The sequence below is a fragment of the Lepisma saccharinum genome, chromosome 30, assembly GCF_977018435.1.
Source record: "Lepisma saccharinum chromosome 30, izLepSacc3.1, whole genome shotgun sequence".
Classification (NCBI taxonomy): Eukaryota; Metazoa; Arthropoda; class Insecta; order Zygentoma; family Lepismatidae; genus Lepisma; species Lepisma saccharinum.
The window spans coordinates 2,722,512-2,739,700 of record NC_139258.1 but is presented as its reverse complement, the minus strand read 5'-3'; the positions used below and the strand labels follow the sequence as shown (position 1 = coordinate 2,739,700).

The following is a 17,189-nucleotide window of genomic DNA, read 5'->3' as shown; positions in this document are numbered from 1 at the left end:
AAATGGGCTTTAGCCTCGATTGCATACCTCTTGCAGAATTGTTCTTACTGCATCCCATTGGCTGTTGGGTTGCCGGGTCAATGAAGTTGTATTCTGGATCAGGGCAAATGTACTGCCCCATCCTCAGTGTCCTGTTGCAGTTCACGGTTACAGTGTGGGGGCCGTCTTCTCTTGTGCTTGGCAAAGCAACACTCGCTAGAAGTAACAATATGCTGGATTTGTGTATAAGACTCATCCTGATTGCAAAGCATAATTACTCTGCCAGCAACTTCAACATTGCACACCTAAAAAAGATAAAAGAGTTTTCAATAGTTTAAAATCATTACTATAACATTGATTTTTCATAAATTACTTTTATTTCAATATGGTTGGTATTTTTTAAAAATTTATGTTGCATCAAGTTGGCATATTTAACTATTTGGTAAATGTCTGTTATATCGGAGACACATTTCTTCATTTTTACAGAAGAAACTACTTACGGAAATGAGTTTCTGTAGCATTTTGAAAGTTCGTGGAGGTATTTTCTCACCGTAGAATGCTGCACAACAAGAAATAAGCACTTTTGATATAATAAACTTGCATTTTGTGCAAAGCGACAACATTATGCCGTTGTTTCCATTATGTACCTGCAGATGGCGTGAGTGTCGAAATTCATGCTGTCTCGCCAGTGTTTCCAAACGTGCCTCTTTTTTAATAAGAATTTTAATTTTTTTAATTTTTTTAACTAAGCTTACCTAACACAACCTAACCTAACCTTGCCGGAAATGGTCTGTGGGGCTATCGTGAATGGTTTTTGGGGCTATCCATCAATGGTTTGTGATGACATAATGAACACGAAAGTAGGTATTTTTCGATTAAGAAGGTTGAAACACTACATACACACTCCAAATCGACAAAACACAAGCACGACGCACGTTAATCCACAGCTGTGCGTGCCATATTGTATGTTCCGCAACGGAAGAAAGGACTCAAAAGAATTACTCGTAATGTGAAAAATCGAAGTTATTTTTGTGTAAAAAGCATAATGGCACCTTCAACTATGTTCCGCAATACACAATTGGTAAGTACGAACCATTTAAAACTGAAAATATCCGATAGAAATGTGTCTTCGATATAACAGACATTTACCAACTATTTTGCAACACACAGCAAAGTATAAAATTGCCTTGAAATAAATAAGGCTGTTTTGATTGACAATTCCTGTACAGAATACAAATTGCACAAAAAAATATAAAGCATGCCTACAATATAAATTTTCGGAGTGACTATTTTCACCAGGTTGTGAAGCTAGCTTTTGAGCTATTTTCACCAGATTTTAAATGGTGCTTGAGTGTGATCTACAACCTGGCCAACTACATGCATGTGGGCATTCTCTAGTTGTTGGTGTGTAAGAAGCTTATGTCGGCGTGCATTTATTTTCGTATGGACAACAACAAGTAATTTTTCTGCACACTATGAAGTTCGAAAGATACTGCAAGGTGTTCTAATATGAGTTGGTGCTGGTAATATGTCACATGACGTAAGTATGGAGGGATATTGCATTCCTCAATGCTTTCATTGTTAGGTTAGGCAGGTCACTTTCAGGGCTGTTAGCATTAGCAGATCATATAATTTCTGGTCTTCGCATTGGCTAGACTCTACATTACGTCCTTACTGCCTTTTGGTGGTAACCGATGGGAGTTAACAACGCTGCAAGTTCGTCTTTGTGTCCGGGTTGTGAATGCGTGTGCTTTGCTCGTTTACGTTGTGCATGTGTATGGTGCGTGAAGAAGAACATGTTCCAAAAACTTGTAGTGTAAAATATGTTTATCCCCAGTAATAATTTAGTGCATCGTTCAAAACTGTGCTTGCAGACAGCCGGCATCTCTTCAGGTAAGTACCTTTTTCTTTTTACACTTTTTGTTCACGATAGCCCCACTAACCATTCACAGGTAGCCCCATGAACCATTCACGATAGCCCTACAAACCATTCACGTTAGCCCCAAAAACCATGCACGGGTAGCCCCACGAACCATTCACGGGGACGAGGTATGCCTATGAGGTTAGGTTCCATTAGCACTCATTTCACCCCTAAATATGTGCTTCATTATCGAAAAATTTCCTAAGTATTGTACTGCGCACCTTCATTTTGTTATTATTAGTAGGTTATGCTATTGATTTTTCGTATTTTCTTTCCATTGGCAAGCCCATCATTTTTTTTTTTCTCTTCGTTTTTCTTAGTCGACCGTTTCTTGTTTTTTTTTTTCGTTGCCGACCCAGGAGACAGAGAGGCCGTACGGCTACCCCAACTCCTACATTCCAGCGACACCCCAGAATCCAGCATAACCAAACCCCCATATAATTAACTAAACTTTACATTGTCATAATTTTGTTCAAATAATTAATAATCAGATCCTCTATCCATTGCATAGGCGTGATGAGTTTTTATACATGGAATAATAGAGTGCAATAGCTTCAACATAGATTTTATACAGGAACAGTTAGGGGTAAATAAGGACTCGAGTTGGCAGTTGTGTGTGTGGTGAAAAGAGGGGTCTCCAAGAAGTGACTTTTTTTTCTTCTTTTTGTGCAAAATGTTAAATGGAACCATGAAAGACGGGTGACCATTGGTCCAAGAGACGACAGAGGAGCCAAAGGGCGATAAAACTGACGAACTGATTGGCTATCTCTTCCCCTTCTTTAAGAAAATTGTGTTGGAAGAGAAAAACGTGCGTTTTCCAAAGGAGTGTGTTTTGAGATCTGACGAGAGGAGGATTGAAAAATTGTGTTAAGTGAGGGAAGGAGAAGAACTTTCGTTGTCCTTTGTGTCCTGTGGTGAAGTGGATAGAACACAAGTACAGTGGATGGGAAGACTCATCTTCCATTGAGTTGTGCTACGCCGAGGGGAGATAGCTGATCCAGACAAGTAAGTGAAGCCCGACTTCAGTAGTGCCAGTGGCATTTCTTACTATCGCCCCGCGTCTACTAGACCCTCACGGACTGAGAAAATGTGAAGTTAAGCGTGTGGACCAAAAATTTATCTAGTTGAATCTGGAACGTGCACGAACTGAACTAAACTTAAAATTTCAAATAGCTATTTCAATTTTTTTTTTTTCTTGGCCAATGGGGTTTTAGTTTATGTAAACAAAAATGGGTGGGAGAGTTGTACCTATTGATTTTGTTTATTTAATTCTAGAATAGATTATAGTATAAATTCACAGCTATTTATTTTTATTCTTTTTACCAACAATAGTAATAGTGAATGGCAGCTACCCTTTCCCAGTGCCTGGTCGGAGTGGCAGCGGAGAAGAATGAACCCTGGGAGTCTCATGCTCTGAATATTCTTAACCCTTCGCTACCGCTCTGCCCAGCACAGATGGCGACCACCTATGGGGCATTTTAATCAGTTAAGATTAATTGAAAGAATCCAAGATGTACGTATGCTTAAATATTTTAAATGCCACTGTTGTGTAAAGTAAAGTTTTGTAATGGAAAAGGGAAATACTTTTGGAAGCTGTCTGAAGTTGAAACTATGGCCGACCCGATCGCCGATGCAAAGGATCGAGGGTGCTTTTGTTTGCTTAAAAATTTAGGAGGCAACACTGTAAGGGAGAGCAGCTTTGCTTTATGACCAGCCCACCCCCTCCTCTTTCTCTAAACCCTCCGCTCAGGGCCTCTCTTTCCCCTGGTTCCGCGGGTAAATTCACGCGCCCGGTCATTTTTTTTCTGTTTTTTTTTTCTTCTCTCTTTTTTTTTTTCTCGTCATCGAATCCTTCTTGTTGTTTACATTCGTATGTTGCATGGTAGTTGAAAAGAAAAGGGGATGATATGGCTTGTCAACGGTAGAACAGATGGTATTTTAATTTTTTTATTTTTTTTATTTGTGTTGCATGATATTTTAATAAGAATTAGAACTATTGTGGTATTTCAATAGATAAAGTGTCAAAATGAATAAAAGTTTGAGAGAGAGAACAAGAAGACCGGCATATTACTACTCTCCAGAGGCCGAGAAACGCACAACAAAGCAGCAGCGTAAGGAAAGCGAGTCCATTCAGTCGGCTGGAACAGAGGGAAATGTGGGTTCCGTTGAAGCTTCATCCATTCTCGACCACAGCACTTTTCAGGGGCAAGTAGTTCAGAACCCAGAAAACATGAGCAGACAAGAGGAACAATGTTGCAATTGCACTTGCAGCAATAGTTCGGCGAGCAACGTTAGTATTCTTAATGAAATTCGAAATATGTTCGCAGAATTTCGGAAGGAGATGTGCGACCGGTTGGATGACAGAGAACAGAAAGTCAAAGAGCTGACGGAAGAACAAAATGAGATCCGAGCCGAAACTAGCAGTCTTCGAAGGGATGTGGAAGAGTTAAAAGGAGGTCAACATGATATGGAGAAAGCTCTCGAAGAGATAAAGAGTGACCAAGCGGACGTTCGTGCCACGTTTGAACGGAGTTCTGCATCAGAAAAAAGACGTGTTGACAGCGAGTTTCGTCGGATAAGAGAAGAGTTGGTCCGAGATTTTCGCGAGGAAAGACAGATTCAACGCACTCACTTTCGGGAAGAAATTACTGATTTGCGAAACAAAATGTCAGCATTGCAACAAGAAACTGTTTCGATCCGAAGTGATCGTCAAGAACAGGCACGCGCAGATACTGCAAACATCGGAGAGTACAGTGCAGGGGCGAACGGGGGCAGTGCAAGTTCGCACATGAATGTAGAGCAGGGTCAATCTCAGTTGGTTGCGGGAAGGCAACAGTTTCACATATTCCAGCCACGTGAACTACAACTTCCGGTCTTCTCAGGGGGCGACAGTGAACTGAAAGCTCATCAGTATCTGAATGATTTAAAAACATACTTTGCCCTGTCGCAAATACCGCAGAAACAGCAACTCCAGGTCGCAAGTCTGTCACTAAAGGGAGCTGCGGGTTCCTGGTTCAATGCCGTTAACAGCACGGTGCCGGACTTCACGACGTTTGTGGCCAAGTTCAAGGAGGAATACCTGAGCCAGGACACAATGCTTCGCGTCCGAGCCGAGATCTTCTCCGGGCGTTACAATCACGGCGGAAATCAATCCATCTCCGAATATTTTACCAAACTTGTGGAAAAGAACTCAATTCTTGACGATCCTATTGAGGAGAAGATTTTAGTAAAGGTAGCCACACGCCAATTTCCATGGAACGTACAGCTGTGTTTGCTGGGTGTGAAAGTCGAGACGGTGCCACAAATGCTTAATCTGTTGCGAGAAATACAGGCGACGTTGCCCCCGCGGGAGGAACAGAGGAGGCCGCGACAGGTGAACCAGTTGCAGACTTCTGCACGTCAAAACAATGACTCAAGGAGGGGGGCAGACAGGGGTTACCACACCGACCGATCCAACAATGGCCCCAGACCCAGGCGCTACGGTCCCGACAGGACGGCGGAGTCTGACAACCGAGGAAGGAGAGGGGGGCAGAGTGCATGGCCACCCCCCGGTGGAAGGGGACGACCGGCTCAGGGAGGCCGCGGTCTTCACAATCGAGATTCAGGCTTCGAAGTTAACGAGGTTTTGGTCGAAGACGAAACCCCGCCACTCCACGCCTGATTTATGGCTGCTGGAGAGAACAACACGCTGCCTATCATCTCCAGCACCTCGGATGGAAATAGAGAGGACGGAGGGAGAAGCGACCGATTAGACAGATTAAATGATAATGAATGTGAAACGCAGGTGAAGGAATATGGGATATCTAATTCAGATTATCTTCCGACCAACAATGATAAGAGTAAGGAACCCGTCAACGGCGATGCTATTTGCACCATTTTTGATGACCTCCAGGTTGATGACGTCACAAAACGAAAAGTGAAACAAACACGTTTGCCTGAAATAGAAATATTGGTTGAGGGGAGACCCTGCAAGGTTTTGGTAGATTCCGGTTCCACGGCGACGGTTCTGAGTGAAGACCTCTGGCAAGAATTAATAAAGGAAAACCCGCTTATTCCATTCCTGAAGGTGGGTGATTTACGAGTGGTGTCGGCTTTTGGAAACAAGTCCAGCAAGATTATCGCCCAAGCGATGCTAAAGGTAAACATATCGGGGGCAGAATTTGAAATAGATTGCCTAATTGTGAAGGCACTCGTAAGACCCTTCCTTATTGGCAGCGACGTGTTACAAGAATATCACGCGAATATTAATTATGCAGCGAGCATGCTGGTTATGAAGAGAGATGGACAATGTGTGGAAGCCCCATTCGTGGTAGAGGAAAACAGCGATGTGTGCAGAGAGCTGTGCAATTTAAGCGTAGTGGCAGATTTAAATATCCTGGGCAAAAGTTTCAGCCATAATGATATTCGCCCGGCGGAAAATAGGCAGCCAATCTCGAAGGAACGCCAGGATTGCGCTACCCTGGAAGATATGCAACAGCACGTGCAGCTTGCCGATGGTTTGACAAATGTGCAGAAAACAGAGTTGAAGGAACTCCTCTGTCGGCACATGGACGTTTTCAGTGAAGAACCTGGACTAGTTGCAGGATATGAGCACTCCATTGCCATGACCAGCGAAGAGCCGTTCGCACAAAAGATCTACCCAATACCAATAAAAGTGAGAGATCAAGTTAGGCAACAGATACAAAATATGTTGAAATGGGGTATAATACGTCCGAGTGACACGCCTTACATATCGCCGCTGACTATAGTGCCGAAGCGGGGCTCGAACGAGGTCAGAGTATGTCTCGATCTAAGATTTTGTAACAAGAGCGTTTTATCACAATATGACAGCCCTCCTTCACCCCTCGAGATTCTACAGAAGTGTGAAGGAAAACCGTATGTGACGTGCATTGATATTACGTCATTTTTCTGGCAAATAAAAGTGAAGGATGAACACCAACGTTATTTAGGCTTTGTACATGAAGGTTGGTGTTATTGTTTTTCGCGGCTACCTTTTGGCCTGAAGACATCCATGAGTGGAGCGGTGAGGTGTTTGAAGATGGTTCTTGGCAGCGAGGTGTAACCGTTTTGCGAGTACTTCTGCGATGACATTTGTGTGGCCAGCGATACGTTTGAGTCTCACTTGCAACACTTGGAAGTGGTGTTGAGGAAGATAAAGGAAGCAGGACTAACACTAAAGCTAAAGAAATGCAAGTTTGTAAGGAAGAGAGTTCAATTACTTGGCTTTGTTTTAAGTCCGGAGGGCATATGCAAGGATCCGGAAAAGCTGCAAACCATTCACGACATGCAGGCGCCTCGAAATGTGAAACAGTTAAGATCAGCCTTAGGATTCTTTAATTACTACCGAGCCTTTCAGTACAGGTACGCCGAGTTCACGGTGCCACTGGTAGCACTATTGAGGAAGGGTGCAAGGTTCGTGTGGGGACCAGAACAAGAAAAGGCCTGGCTTGCCATTAAAGAGGCTTTCATGAAGAATGTAATGCTCAAGCACCCGATGAAGGAAGCCCCCTTTTTCCTCGAGAGTGACGCCTCGGGGAAAAGCATTGCTGCTATTCTGTATCAAAGGGACAGCGAGGGCAACCCTAGGATCGTTGGGTGCGCCAGCCGTGTGTTGAATCAAGCTGAGCGCGGATACAACATTACTGAACGCGAGCTGCTTAGCATTCTATTTGGGCTACAGAAATTCGCAGTGTATGTCTGGGGATTGCCGGTTATTATAAGAACCGATCACCAAGCATTGAAGTTTATGTTGAGGTGTCGCATCACGAATGCAAGAGTGAGCAGGTGGCTCATGCTGCTGGAGAATTTTGATTACTTGATTGAGTATATCAAGGGAAGCTCGAATATGGCGGATTATTTCAGCCGTTACCCGTGGAGCAAACCGAATGATAGGCAGGATGACGCAGAACTGCCATGTGAAATAGTCGCTGCGATTGTGTCACGACCACCTGATGATTTGATTCGTGGAATGCACGATGTCGCAAACATGCAAAGAAGGGATCCTGAGTTATTAGAAATAATACAAAAGTTGGAACAAGGCGAAACGAATGGAGACACAACAGAGAACAGAGAAAAATACCAATTAAAAGATGATGTCCTGTGTAAAAGTGAAAGGGGGGCACTCAAAATTTGCACGCCGAGGTCACTGACTGAGAAGGTCATTCAATATTTTCATGGACTAGGGCACTTTGGTCAAAAGAAAACACTAATGGCAATCACTGAATTCTTTACGTGGAAGGCGTTAAGAAAGCAAGTACGAGCTTACGTAAACGCGTGTGATACGTGTCAAAGGACAAAAGCCGTACAAGCTAAAGTAAAAGGGGAAATGTTCCCAGTTCTAGCCAGAACACCTGGTGAGCTAATCAGTTGTGACTTGCATGGTCCGCTGCCGGTGGCTAAGTACGGATTACAATACTGTTTTGTTGTGCAGGATGTTTTAGCAAATTCTTAGTGGTATACTGCATAAAAAGGGCCACCACAAATGCTACCCTGAACAAACTGATTAACGAATTCCTTTTGATGTGTCCGAATCTACAGACAGTGCTGACTGACAAAGGGACGCAATTCACAAGCAAGAAATGGAAAGAAACGCTGGAACAAAAGGGAATCGAGGTGAAGTTTATTAGTGTGAAATCGCCGAAAAGCAACCCTGTGGAAAGATCTATGCGTGAGTTGTCACGACTCTTCAGGGCATACTGCAGTGAAAACCACAAAAGGTGGCCAGAACACGTGGGAGATGTGGTCAAATATTTGAACCTGGCGCACAGAGAGGAGACCGGGTTTTCCGCATATGAGCTCTTCCATTGTCGGAGTCCTAAGCAAGAGCTGATGAGGCTATTCAAGCTACCCAGACTGTCAGAGGAACGAGATTACCAGCTTAAACTCGAACTCGCTAGAGGCAACCTCACGAAAGCAGCTGCGAAGAGGAAGGCCAGATACGACAAGGGAAAACTTACTGTCTTCTCAGAGGGTGACTTAGTATTGAAGAAGACATTTCCTGTATCTGACCCGCAAAGAGGCATATGCAAGAAGTTTGTTCACCTGTATACGGGTCCATACAAGGTGGCGAAGGTTACAGGGCAGAATGTGTACTCGCTCCAGGATGTCAAAACAGGAAAAGACATGGGGATTCATAACACCAGTAACCTCAGGCCCTACATCACCTGGAAGGAAGATGACAGAGACCAGGAAGATAAATAGGCATGATATCAAAACTATGTGAACTTATGTTGTTGTTTTTTTTATATATATATAAAATGTAGCAATTGTCATGAAGGTTTGAATGTATAAGACTTAATTAATAGTGGCATAGATAATTCAAATCAATCATATTTTATGTTCGTTTTATAATATTTTTAAGTAATGTCGATGTCTCATTTATATTTTGTTTTAAAAGGAAATGTTGCACAAGTTGAAATAAGTAATAATTTGTATTCATGTTAGTATTGCAAGAAAATTAATATAAATATGTATGTAATCGTTCATTGGATATTATAACCAGCATAATTAACTATATTGATAGGTCGTAGCGAGCAGCGCAGCACATAGAAATAGTATAGTTTTGTGGCCTGATGCTGTATAAGTACATAATCTTTGTAAATTTTCAAACATAATGTTTTTATTGTCGTTTTACATAACATTTTATATCACTTCAGCGCGTACTACTTCCATGCAAACCCACGTCCTTCTACGTATGCTCGCATGGGGGGGCATCTGTACTGCGCACCTTCATTTTGTTATTATTAGTAGGTTATGCTATTGATTTTTCGTATTTTCTTTCCATTGGCAAGCCCATCATTTTTTTTTTTCTCTTCGTTTTTCTTAGTCGACCGTTTCTTGTTTTTTTTTTCGTTGCCGACCCAGGAGACAGAGAGGCCGTACGGCTACCCCAACTCCTACATTCCAGCGACACCCCAGAATCCAGCATAACCAAACCCCCATATAATTAACTAAACTTTACATTGTCATAATTTTGTTCAAATAATTAATAATCGGATCCTCTATCCATTGCATAGGCGTGATGAGTTTTTATACATGGAATAATAGAGTGCAATAGCTTCAACATAGATTTTATACAGGAACAGTTAGGGGTAAATAAGGACTCGAGTTGGCAGTTGTGTGTGTGGTGAAAAGAGGGGTCTCCAAGAAGTGACTTTTTTTTCTTCTTTTTGTGCAAAATGTTAAATGGAACCATGAAAGACGGGTGACCATTGGTCCAAGAGACGACAGAGGAGCCAAAGGGCGATAAAACTGACGAACTGATTGGCTATCTCTTCCCCTTCTTTAAGAAAATTGTGTTGGAAGAGAAAAACGTGCGTTTTCCAAAGGAGTGTGTTTTGAGATCTGACGAGAGGAGGATTGAAAAATTGTGTTAAGTGAGGGAAGGAGAAGAACTTGTAACGTCCTTCTCGCATCACTTTGTCCATCGGCATAGGCATAGACACAGGCTTAGGAATTACGTATCTCTCTGTCACACGAGATACCGTCGTTACAAGATTACCCATAATGCTAACCTTTTCTCCAGCGGTGGTATGAGACTCTATTACACTCAGGGTTCGGGTGTATGTGGCCAGATGAAAGGATAGCGCCCAAAAGCTTGGCCGGAGCGATACGCAGGATAGACTTTAATATATAAAATTTTATTTAACAACAAAGTTCAGAAACAAACACAGAAAAGTTATACAAAGGATAAACTTAGTCTATTCCTAATTTACCTAGATACATTGCAACTCCAACGTTTACATTTTTGAAACTAGTTACTAAGGTATATCCTAAAACAGTAATTCATAAATTTTTACAACGCTGTTGGACGATGGTGGGGGGGGGGGGAGAAAGGAGTAAAGGGAAACTGATTTAGTCACTTCTCTCACCCGAGGGTGGAGTGTGTCCTTGGTGTGCCAAGTTCACTTCTCTCGTCCTGAGACGGAGCGTGACATCTCTCATCCGAAGATGGAGCGAGGCTATCTCTCATCCGAAGATGGAGCGGATTCTCTGACTCGTGGACAGAGTCCAGCCTCATCTCTCGTCCGTAGACGGAGCTCAGCTTCTCTCATCCGAAGATGGAGCCCTTATTACTCTTGGTTCGCGGGATGCGGCGGAGTGAGTTTCCTTTGAGGTGCTTGGTCTCTCGCCGGAGCGGAGCGCACCTCCTCTCGCCCGAAAGCGGAGTCCTTCATCTGTGGTGCTTGGTCTCTCGCCGAAGCGGAGCACACCTTGTCATCTGCGGTGCTTGGACTCTCGCGTTTGCGGAGCGCACCTTCTCTCATCCGAAGATGGAGCGGAACTTCCTTCTGTGGTGCTTGGACTCTCGCGTTAGCGGAGGGCACCTTCTCTCGCCCGCAGGCGGAGTCTATCTCACTTGCCAGCTAAGCTTTGGCCTTTATATAGGGTCTGCGACGCTAGCGAAGACGGGTGGAGAAGTAATAAACTAATAAAAGTATATTTCTAAAATAAGTTTCCCAAAATAGAGGTGGAACTCATCTTTGAGATTTTGATAAATCTCAAATTCTTATATTCTTAGAATGTTCATGAAAATAGAGGTGCGACTCGTATAATTTGTGACGAGACGGGTTCGTTACAATAACCCCTTCCTTCGGGGAAAATCTTTTGATTTAAAATTTATCACCTCTATATTTTTATTTTAATAAAAAAGATTTTGATTAGAAAGTTAACCTGACAACAATTAAACATATGTTCTCATACAGAACTCTAGAAACATTATACTATAAATGTTACATAAGATAAATTATCATAACTTCTTTCACATTAAACAAGTTAACAATGAAAAATACTTAGTTCAGAACTAGTAATACGAGTTGAACATAACTCATTTTACATCAATTCAAATGTTCATAACAAAAGTCCTTCTTGCTTTAAAAATTTAATAAATGGAAACCTCCTAGGCACTCGGATATTCTGCTTCCTGAGGATGGAAATAGTTTGTACATAAGGCCTCGGCTTGCCTTGTAAAATGGCCTTCAACTGAGTTGCCAACAATGCTTCGTCTCCCTTCCAGTTCAGCTTATCGGAAGGTTTAATTTTGTTTGTTTCAGTTCGGACATCTTGACGAACCTGGGGTACGACGTCTTTCTTCTTAGTGACCTTCATGGGTGGGACGACTGACAGCTCTCCCGCCTTGGCAATTGGTTTTGGGGTATCCCAAGCTTGTTCTGCATGAGTCAGGTCTCGCATGGTAGACTGCAGTTTCCTGTTTTCTGCTTCCAACTGTCGAACTTTATCAATCCACACTAGAAGTTCCGCACTTGAACTGGCTCCTGGTTCTTCAGTTAATTTCTCCTGGCTTCTTGTTTCAGCTGGGGAAGTATCTTCAACTGCACTTAACGGTCTGGGAACCACAACAGCCTTAGGTTTCAGTCCATCACGTGTCATTGCTTGAACTGGCGTACTGGTGTCAACCAGTTTTGTACAGGTTTGCACTGGTTTACGTGATTTAGGCACAACTTTGGTTAAGTCCATTACTCCTGGATGGGAAGGGGAGTAGGGTAAGACACTGTATCCACGATTGATATCTTCAGTGGCGATGTTCCGGATTAGCGATCCTTTGAGACGTGACATCCAGTTCCTTCCTCTTTGGGTAGTCTCCGGGTCCTTGGTGGGAGGAGGTATAATTCGGATCTGCTTAGGTTGCTGCTCCTTTCGGACGAGGTGACACTGGGGTTTCGGTATGGTATTACTCCACCATTTCATCTTAGGATTCTCCAGCTTAAGTCTGTCTTTCAACTTCTGAACGTCGGGAAACTTCTTCAAAGCTTTATCCATCTTTTGATCCGGCCCACGAAGTTAACAAGTCACAATCCGGCTCTCAACTGATTCTTACCCAGGCTTGTAGTTTATTAAATGCTAGTGAAGCACACTATCACCACCTATAGGCATCTACTTAGAACTTCATATACATCCCTGGAAAAAGTAATACCAACTTATTTCACAGCGTTGCCATTGCACCTCTGAAGTTAGAACAATTTTAACAAAACTACCTTTTTTTAAAATTATTGTTTATAACTCTTCCCTCTTTTAAAAAGGAAATGCATATTTGGCGGGTTGAGCATAAGCTACTCATCACATCTTAATGGCTTCTCGTAAGCTACCCAAGTCTTACATTGGAGATTAAATACCCAGGAAGCACCTTTGGCTTCATTTCTTCTTCGGAGCCTATCACTCTGGTATGCCTCTCTGGCCTTACTGCACTCGAAGGAATTATGGTACTTAGACCACTGCACTAACTCAAGTCTTACTTAAAGACATTCTTCTAGTAATCTCGCTGCCCACAAGCCTTTCATCGGTATCTTTGTTCAATAACTTTTCCAGAAGTTTTGTTAACAAATTCGATTTTCTCCACTTTAAGGTGCAACACTATACTTTAAATATAGCAATAGTAATTTTGCTGGGTCAGGTTTATTTAATATTTATTTCCTGCACTAGTATTACTCTTCTTTAACTTCATCCTCCATGCTTCTTCTTTTCCATTCTTCATAGATCCCTAAAATGAGTATATTCACTTTTTCCACTTGTAGTCTTAACTATGCTGTATAAGAGTGCACTAAAATTCACAGTCCTTCAACACCATAATTTCATTACAAGGCGACTGCCATAAACTATTCACTTTACCTGGACAGTCCTTAGATTTTAACTTTCACTGGTCAGTCCCTCTAAACAGTCACAATGCACAGTTCTTTCTGCTTCCACTTCCTTGCACTTTCGGTCGATCGGGCCATTAAACTTTATGAAACGGTGTCTGTGCTAGTTTTGCACTATCGGGCCAAATAACTTTAAACAGTCCATGTCTCTCGGATTTTGCACTTTCTAGTCTAAGCAACTGTCGGGCCTTTACGTTGGCACTATCCTCACGTTTTAAAAACAGTCCATATTAAGGCGCCACTTATCTTGAAACGCTCGAACTATATTTATTTCCGCATCGAGCCTTACGGTTTGAAACTTTCGGGCTTTTACGTTTGCACTATCGGGCTTTTGAACTTTCGGGCCACTCGTTTTTAAAACAGTCCAATTCTCTCCGGTCTTACACTTTCGGGCCCCACGTTGGGCGCCAAATAACTTGTAACGTCCTTCTCGCATCACTTTGTCCATCGGCATAGGCATAGACACAGGCTTAGGACTTACGTATCTCTCTGTCACACGAGATACCGTCGTTACAAGATTACCCATAATGCTAACCTTTTCTCCAGCGGTGGTATGAGACTCTATTACACTCAGGGTTCGGGTGTATGTGGCCAGATGAAAGGATAGCGCCCAAAAGCTTGGCCGGAGCGATACGCAGGATAGACTTTAATATATAAAATTTTATTTAACAACAAAGTTCAGAAACAAACACAGAAAAGTTATACAAAGGATAAACTTAGTCTATTCCTAATTTACCTAGATACATTGCAACTCCAACGTTTACATTTTTGAAACTAGTTACTAAGGTATATCCTAAAACAGTAATTCATAAATTTTTACAACGCTGTTGGACGATGGTGGGGGGGGGGAGAAAGGAGTAAAGGGAAACTGATTTAGTCACTTCTCTCACCCGAGGGTGGAGTGTGTCCTTGGTGTGCCAAGTTCACTTCTCTCGTCCTGAGACGGAGCGTGACATCTCTCATCCGAAGATGGAGCGAGGCTATCTCTCATCCGAAGATGGAGCGGATTCTCTGACTCGTGGACAGAGTCCAGCCTCATCTCTCGTCCGTAGACGGAGCTCAGCTTCTCTCATCCGAAGATGGAGCCCTTATTACTCTTGGTTCGCGGGATGCGGCGGAGTGAGTTTCCTTTGAGGTGCTTGGTCTCTCGCCGGAGCGGAGCGCACCTCCTCTCGCCCGAAAGCGGAGTCCTTCATCTGTGGTGCTTGGTCTCTCGCCGAAGCGGAGCACACCTTGTCATCTGCGGTGCTTGGACTCTCGCGTTTGCGGAGCGCACCTTCTCTCATCCGAAGATGGAGCGGAACTTCCTTCTGTGGTGCTTGGACTCTCGCGTTAGCGGAGGGCACCTTCTCTCGCCCGCAGGCGGAGTCTATCTCACTTGCCAGCTAAGCTTTGGCCTTTATATAGGGTCTGCGACGCTAGCGAAGACGGGTGGAGAAGTAATAAACTAATAAAAGTATATTTCTAAAATAAGTTTCCCAAAATAGAGGTGGAACTCATCTTTGAGATTTTGATAAATCTCAAATTCTTATATTCTTAGAATGTTCATGAAAATAGAGGTGCGACTCGTATAATTTGTGACGAGACGGGTTCGTTACAAACTTTCGTTGTCCTTTGTGTCCTGTGGTGAAGTGGATAGAACACAAGTACAGTGGATGGGAAGACTCATCTTCCATTGAGTTGTGCTACGCCGAGGGGAGATAGCTGATCCAGACAAGTAAGTGAAGCCCGACTTCAGTAGTGCCAGTGGCATTTCTTACTATCGCCCCGCGTCTACTAGACCCTCACGGACTGAGAAAATGTGAAGTTAAGCGTGTGGACCAAAAATTTATCTAGTTGAATCTGGAACGTGCACGAACTGAACTAAACTTAAAATTTCAAATAGCTATTTCAATTTTTTTTTTTTCTTGGCCAATGGGGTTTTAGTTTATGTAAACAAAAATGGGTGGGAGAGTTGTACCTATTGATTTTGTTTATTTAATTCTAGAATAGATTATAGTATAAATTCACAGCTATTTATTTTTATTCTTTTTACCAACAATAGTAATAGTGAATGGCAGCTACCCTTTCCCAGTGCCTGGTCGGAGTGGCAGCGGAGAAGAATGAACCCTGGGAGTCTCATGCTCTGAATATTCTTAACCCTTCGCTACCGCTCTGCCCAGCACAGTATGTTCAATTACGCACATCCGGACAACATCGGTTTTTATCGATTAACTCCTCCAGGTAATTTTTCCTCGCTTTGGGATTTACGTTGTTGAATTCCTTATACAATAACCTTTCCAACGATATGACACATATTCCTTAGGAAAAGGACGTAAAGTAGAGTCTTACCTTAGCACTTTCTGCTATTCTCAATACTTGGTGACAGTAGTAGTTCCACCAATTTTTAATTTAAATCAACTCCTCAGCAGTAACTTAAGTACTACTGCCAATGAGATTTTAAGTCCAATTTATGCACAGTTGGGCATACATTTTAAAATTGGATCCAAACCACAATGTGCCTCCAACAGATATCGAACTTGGGACTCCTTGATTAAATTGTGGGTAAAGGTTCCGATTGTTTTATGATTTTTTTTTTTTTCAAATTTTCCTACCAGGAAGAGTAATTATCGTAGAATTTTGGCAATGATTATCACACGAAATTTGAACCTTCCTTAACATAATGAGCACTGTTTGGATTTCGACAAAATGTTATTTAAGTTGAAAAAAAAAAAAACTTAAAAATTACCAACATGGTAAATATGCGATATCGCCCGAACGGATTTCTTCAAATTTACAGGAGAAACTACTTACTGAAATAAGTTTCTGTAGCATTGTCGAAGTTCTTCAAGGTATTTTCTTTCGCGGAAACTGAAAACTCCACCATAGAATGCTGCAGAACAAGAAATAATCACTTTTTATAGCTATAAGGAAATTGCATTTTCTGTAAAGCGACAACATTGTGTCGTTGTTTCCATTATGTACCTGCAGATGGCGCAAACATCGAAAGTCACGCGGCCTCGCCAGTGTTTCCAAACGTGCCTTTTTTTTTTATCTATTCTTACCTAACCTAACCGGAAATGGTCTGTGGGGCTATCGTGAATAATTTTTGGGGCTATCCGTCAAAGGTTTGTGATGACATAATGAACACGAAAGTAGGTATTTTTCAGTGAAGAAGGTTGAAACACTGCATACCCACTCCAAATCGATAAAACACAAGTACGACGCGCGATGATCCATGACGAGTGCACGCCATATTGTCTGTTACCCAAGCAGAACAAGGAAGACAAATAATGACTCGTAATATGAAAAGTTGGCACTATTTTATGGGAAAAGACATACCTTCACCTTAAAGAATCTTCCGCAATGCATAATAGGTAAGTATCTATGCTAAAATTAACGAAATAAACGAGTGAGAGGTGTTCGGGCGATATCGCATAATTACCAAAAATTTCATTCGTAGCATGATGAAATCGCAACACAATAAAAGGAACTTACGCCAAATACAATGCTATAGTCAGGTAATTACTTTTGCTGGTGAAAATAGCCCCATAAACTGTTCTCCGCACCTGGTGAAAATAGTCGCGGCCATAAATTTTAAAGAGAGTAAATATGCTGTTTGCATGTCGAAAACAATCATTTCCGTAACTTTAAAT

At 42.3% G+C, this 17,189-nt stretch overlaps 1 protein-coding gene across 5 annotated transcripts in view; it reads right to left on the bottom strand.

Moving 5' to 3' along the window:
* Positions 1-17,189, bottom strand: part of bisc (TM2 domain-containing protein 1 biscotti) — a 33,116-nt gene that overhangs the window by 15,522 nt on the left and 405 nt on the right. For all 5 annotated transcript variants that reach the window (XM_083115071.1, XM_083115066.1, XM_083115067.1 and 2 more), the window contains exon 2: positions 28-284. In XM_083115071.1, the coding sequence (XP_082971197.1) occupies positions 28-235 (208 nt within the window). In that variant the 5' untranslated portion in view covers positions 236-284. The remainder of the gene's footprint in view (positions 1-27; positions 285-17,189) is intronic.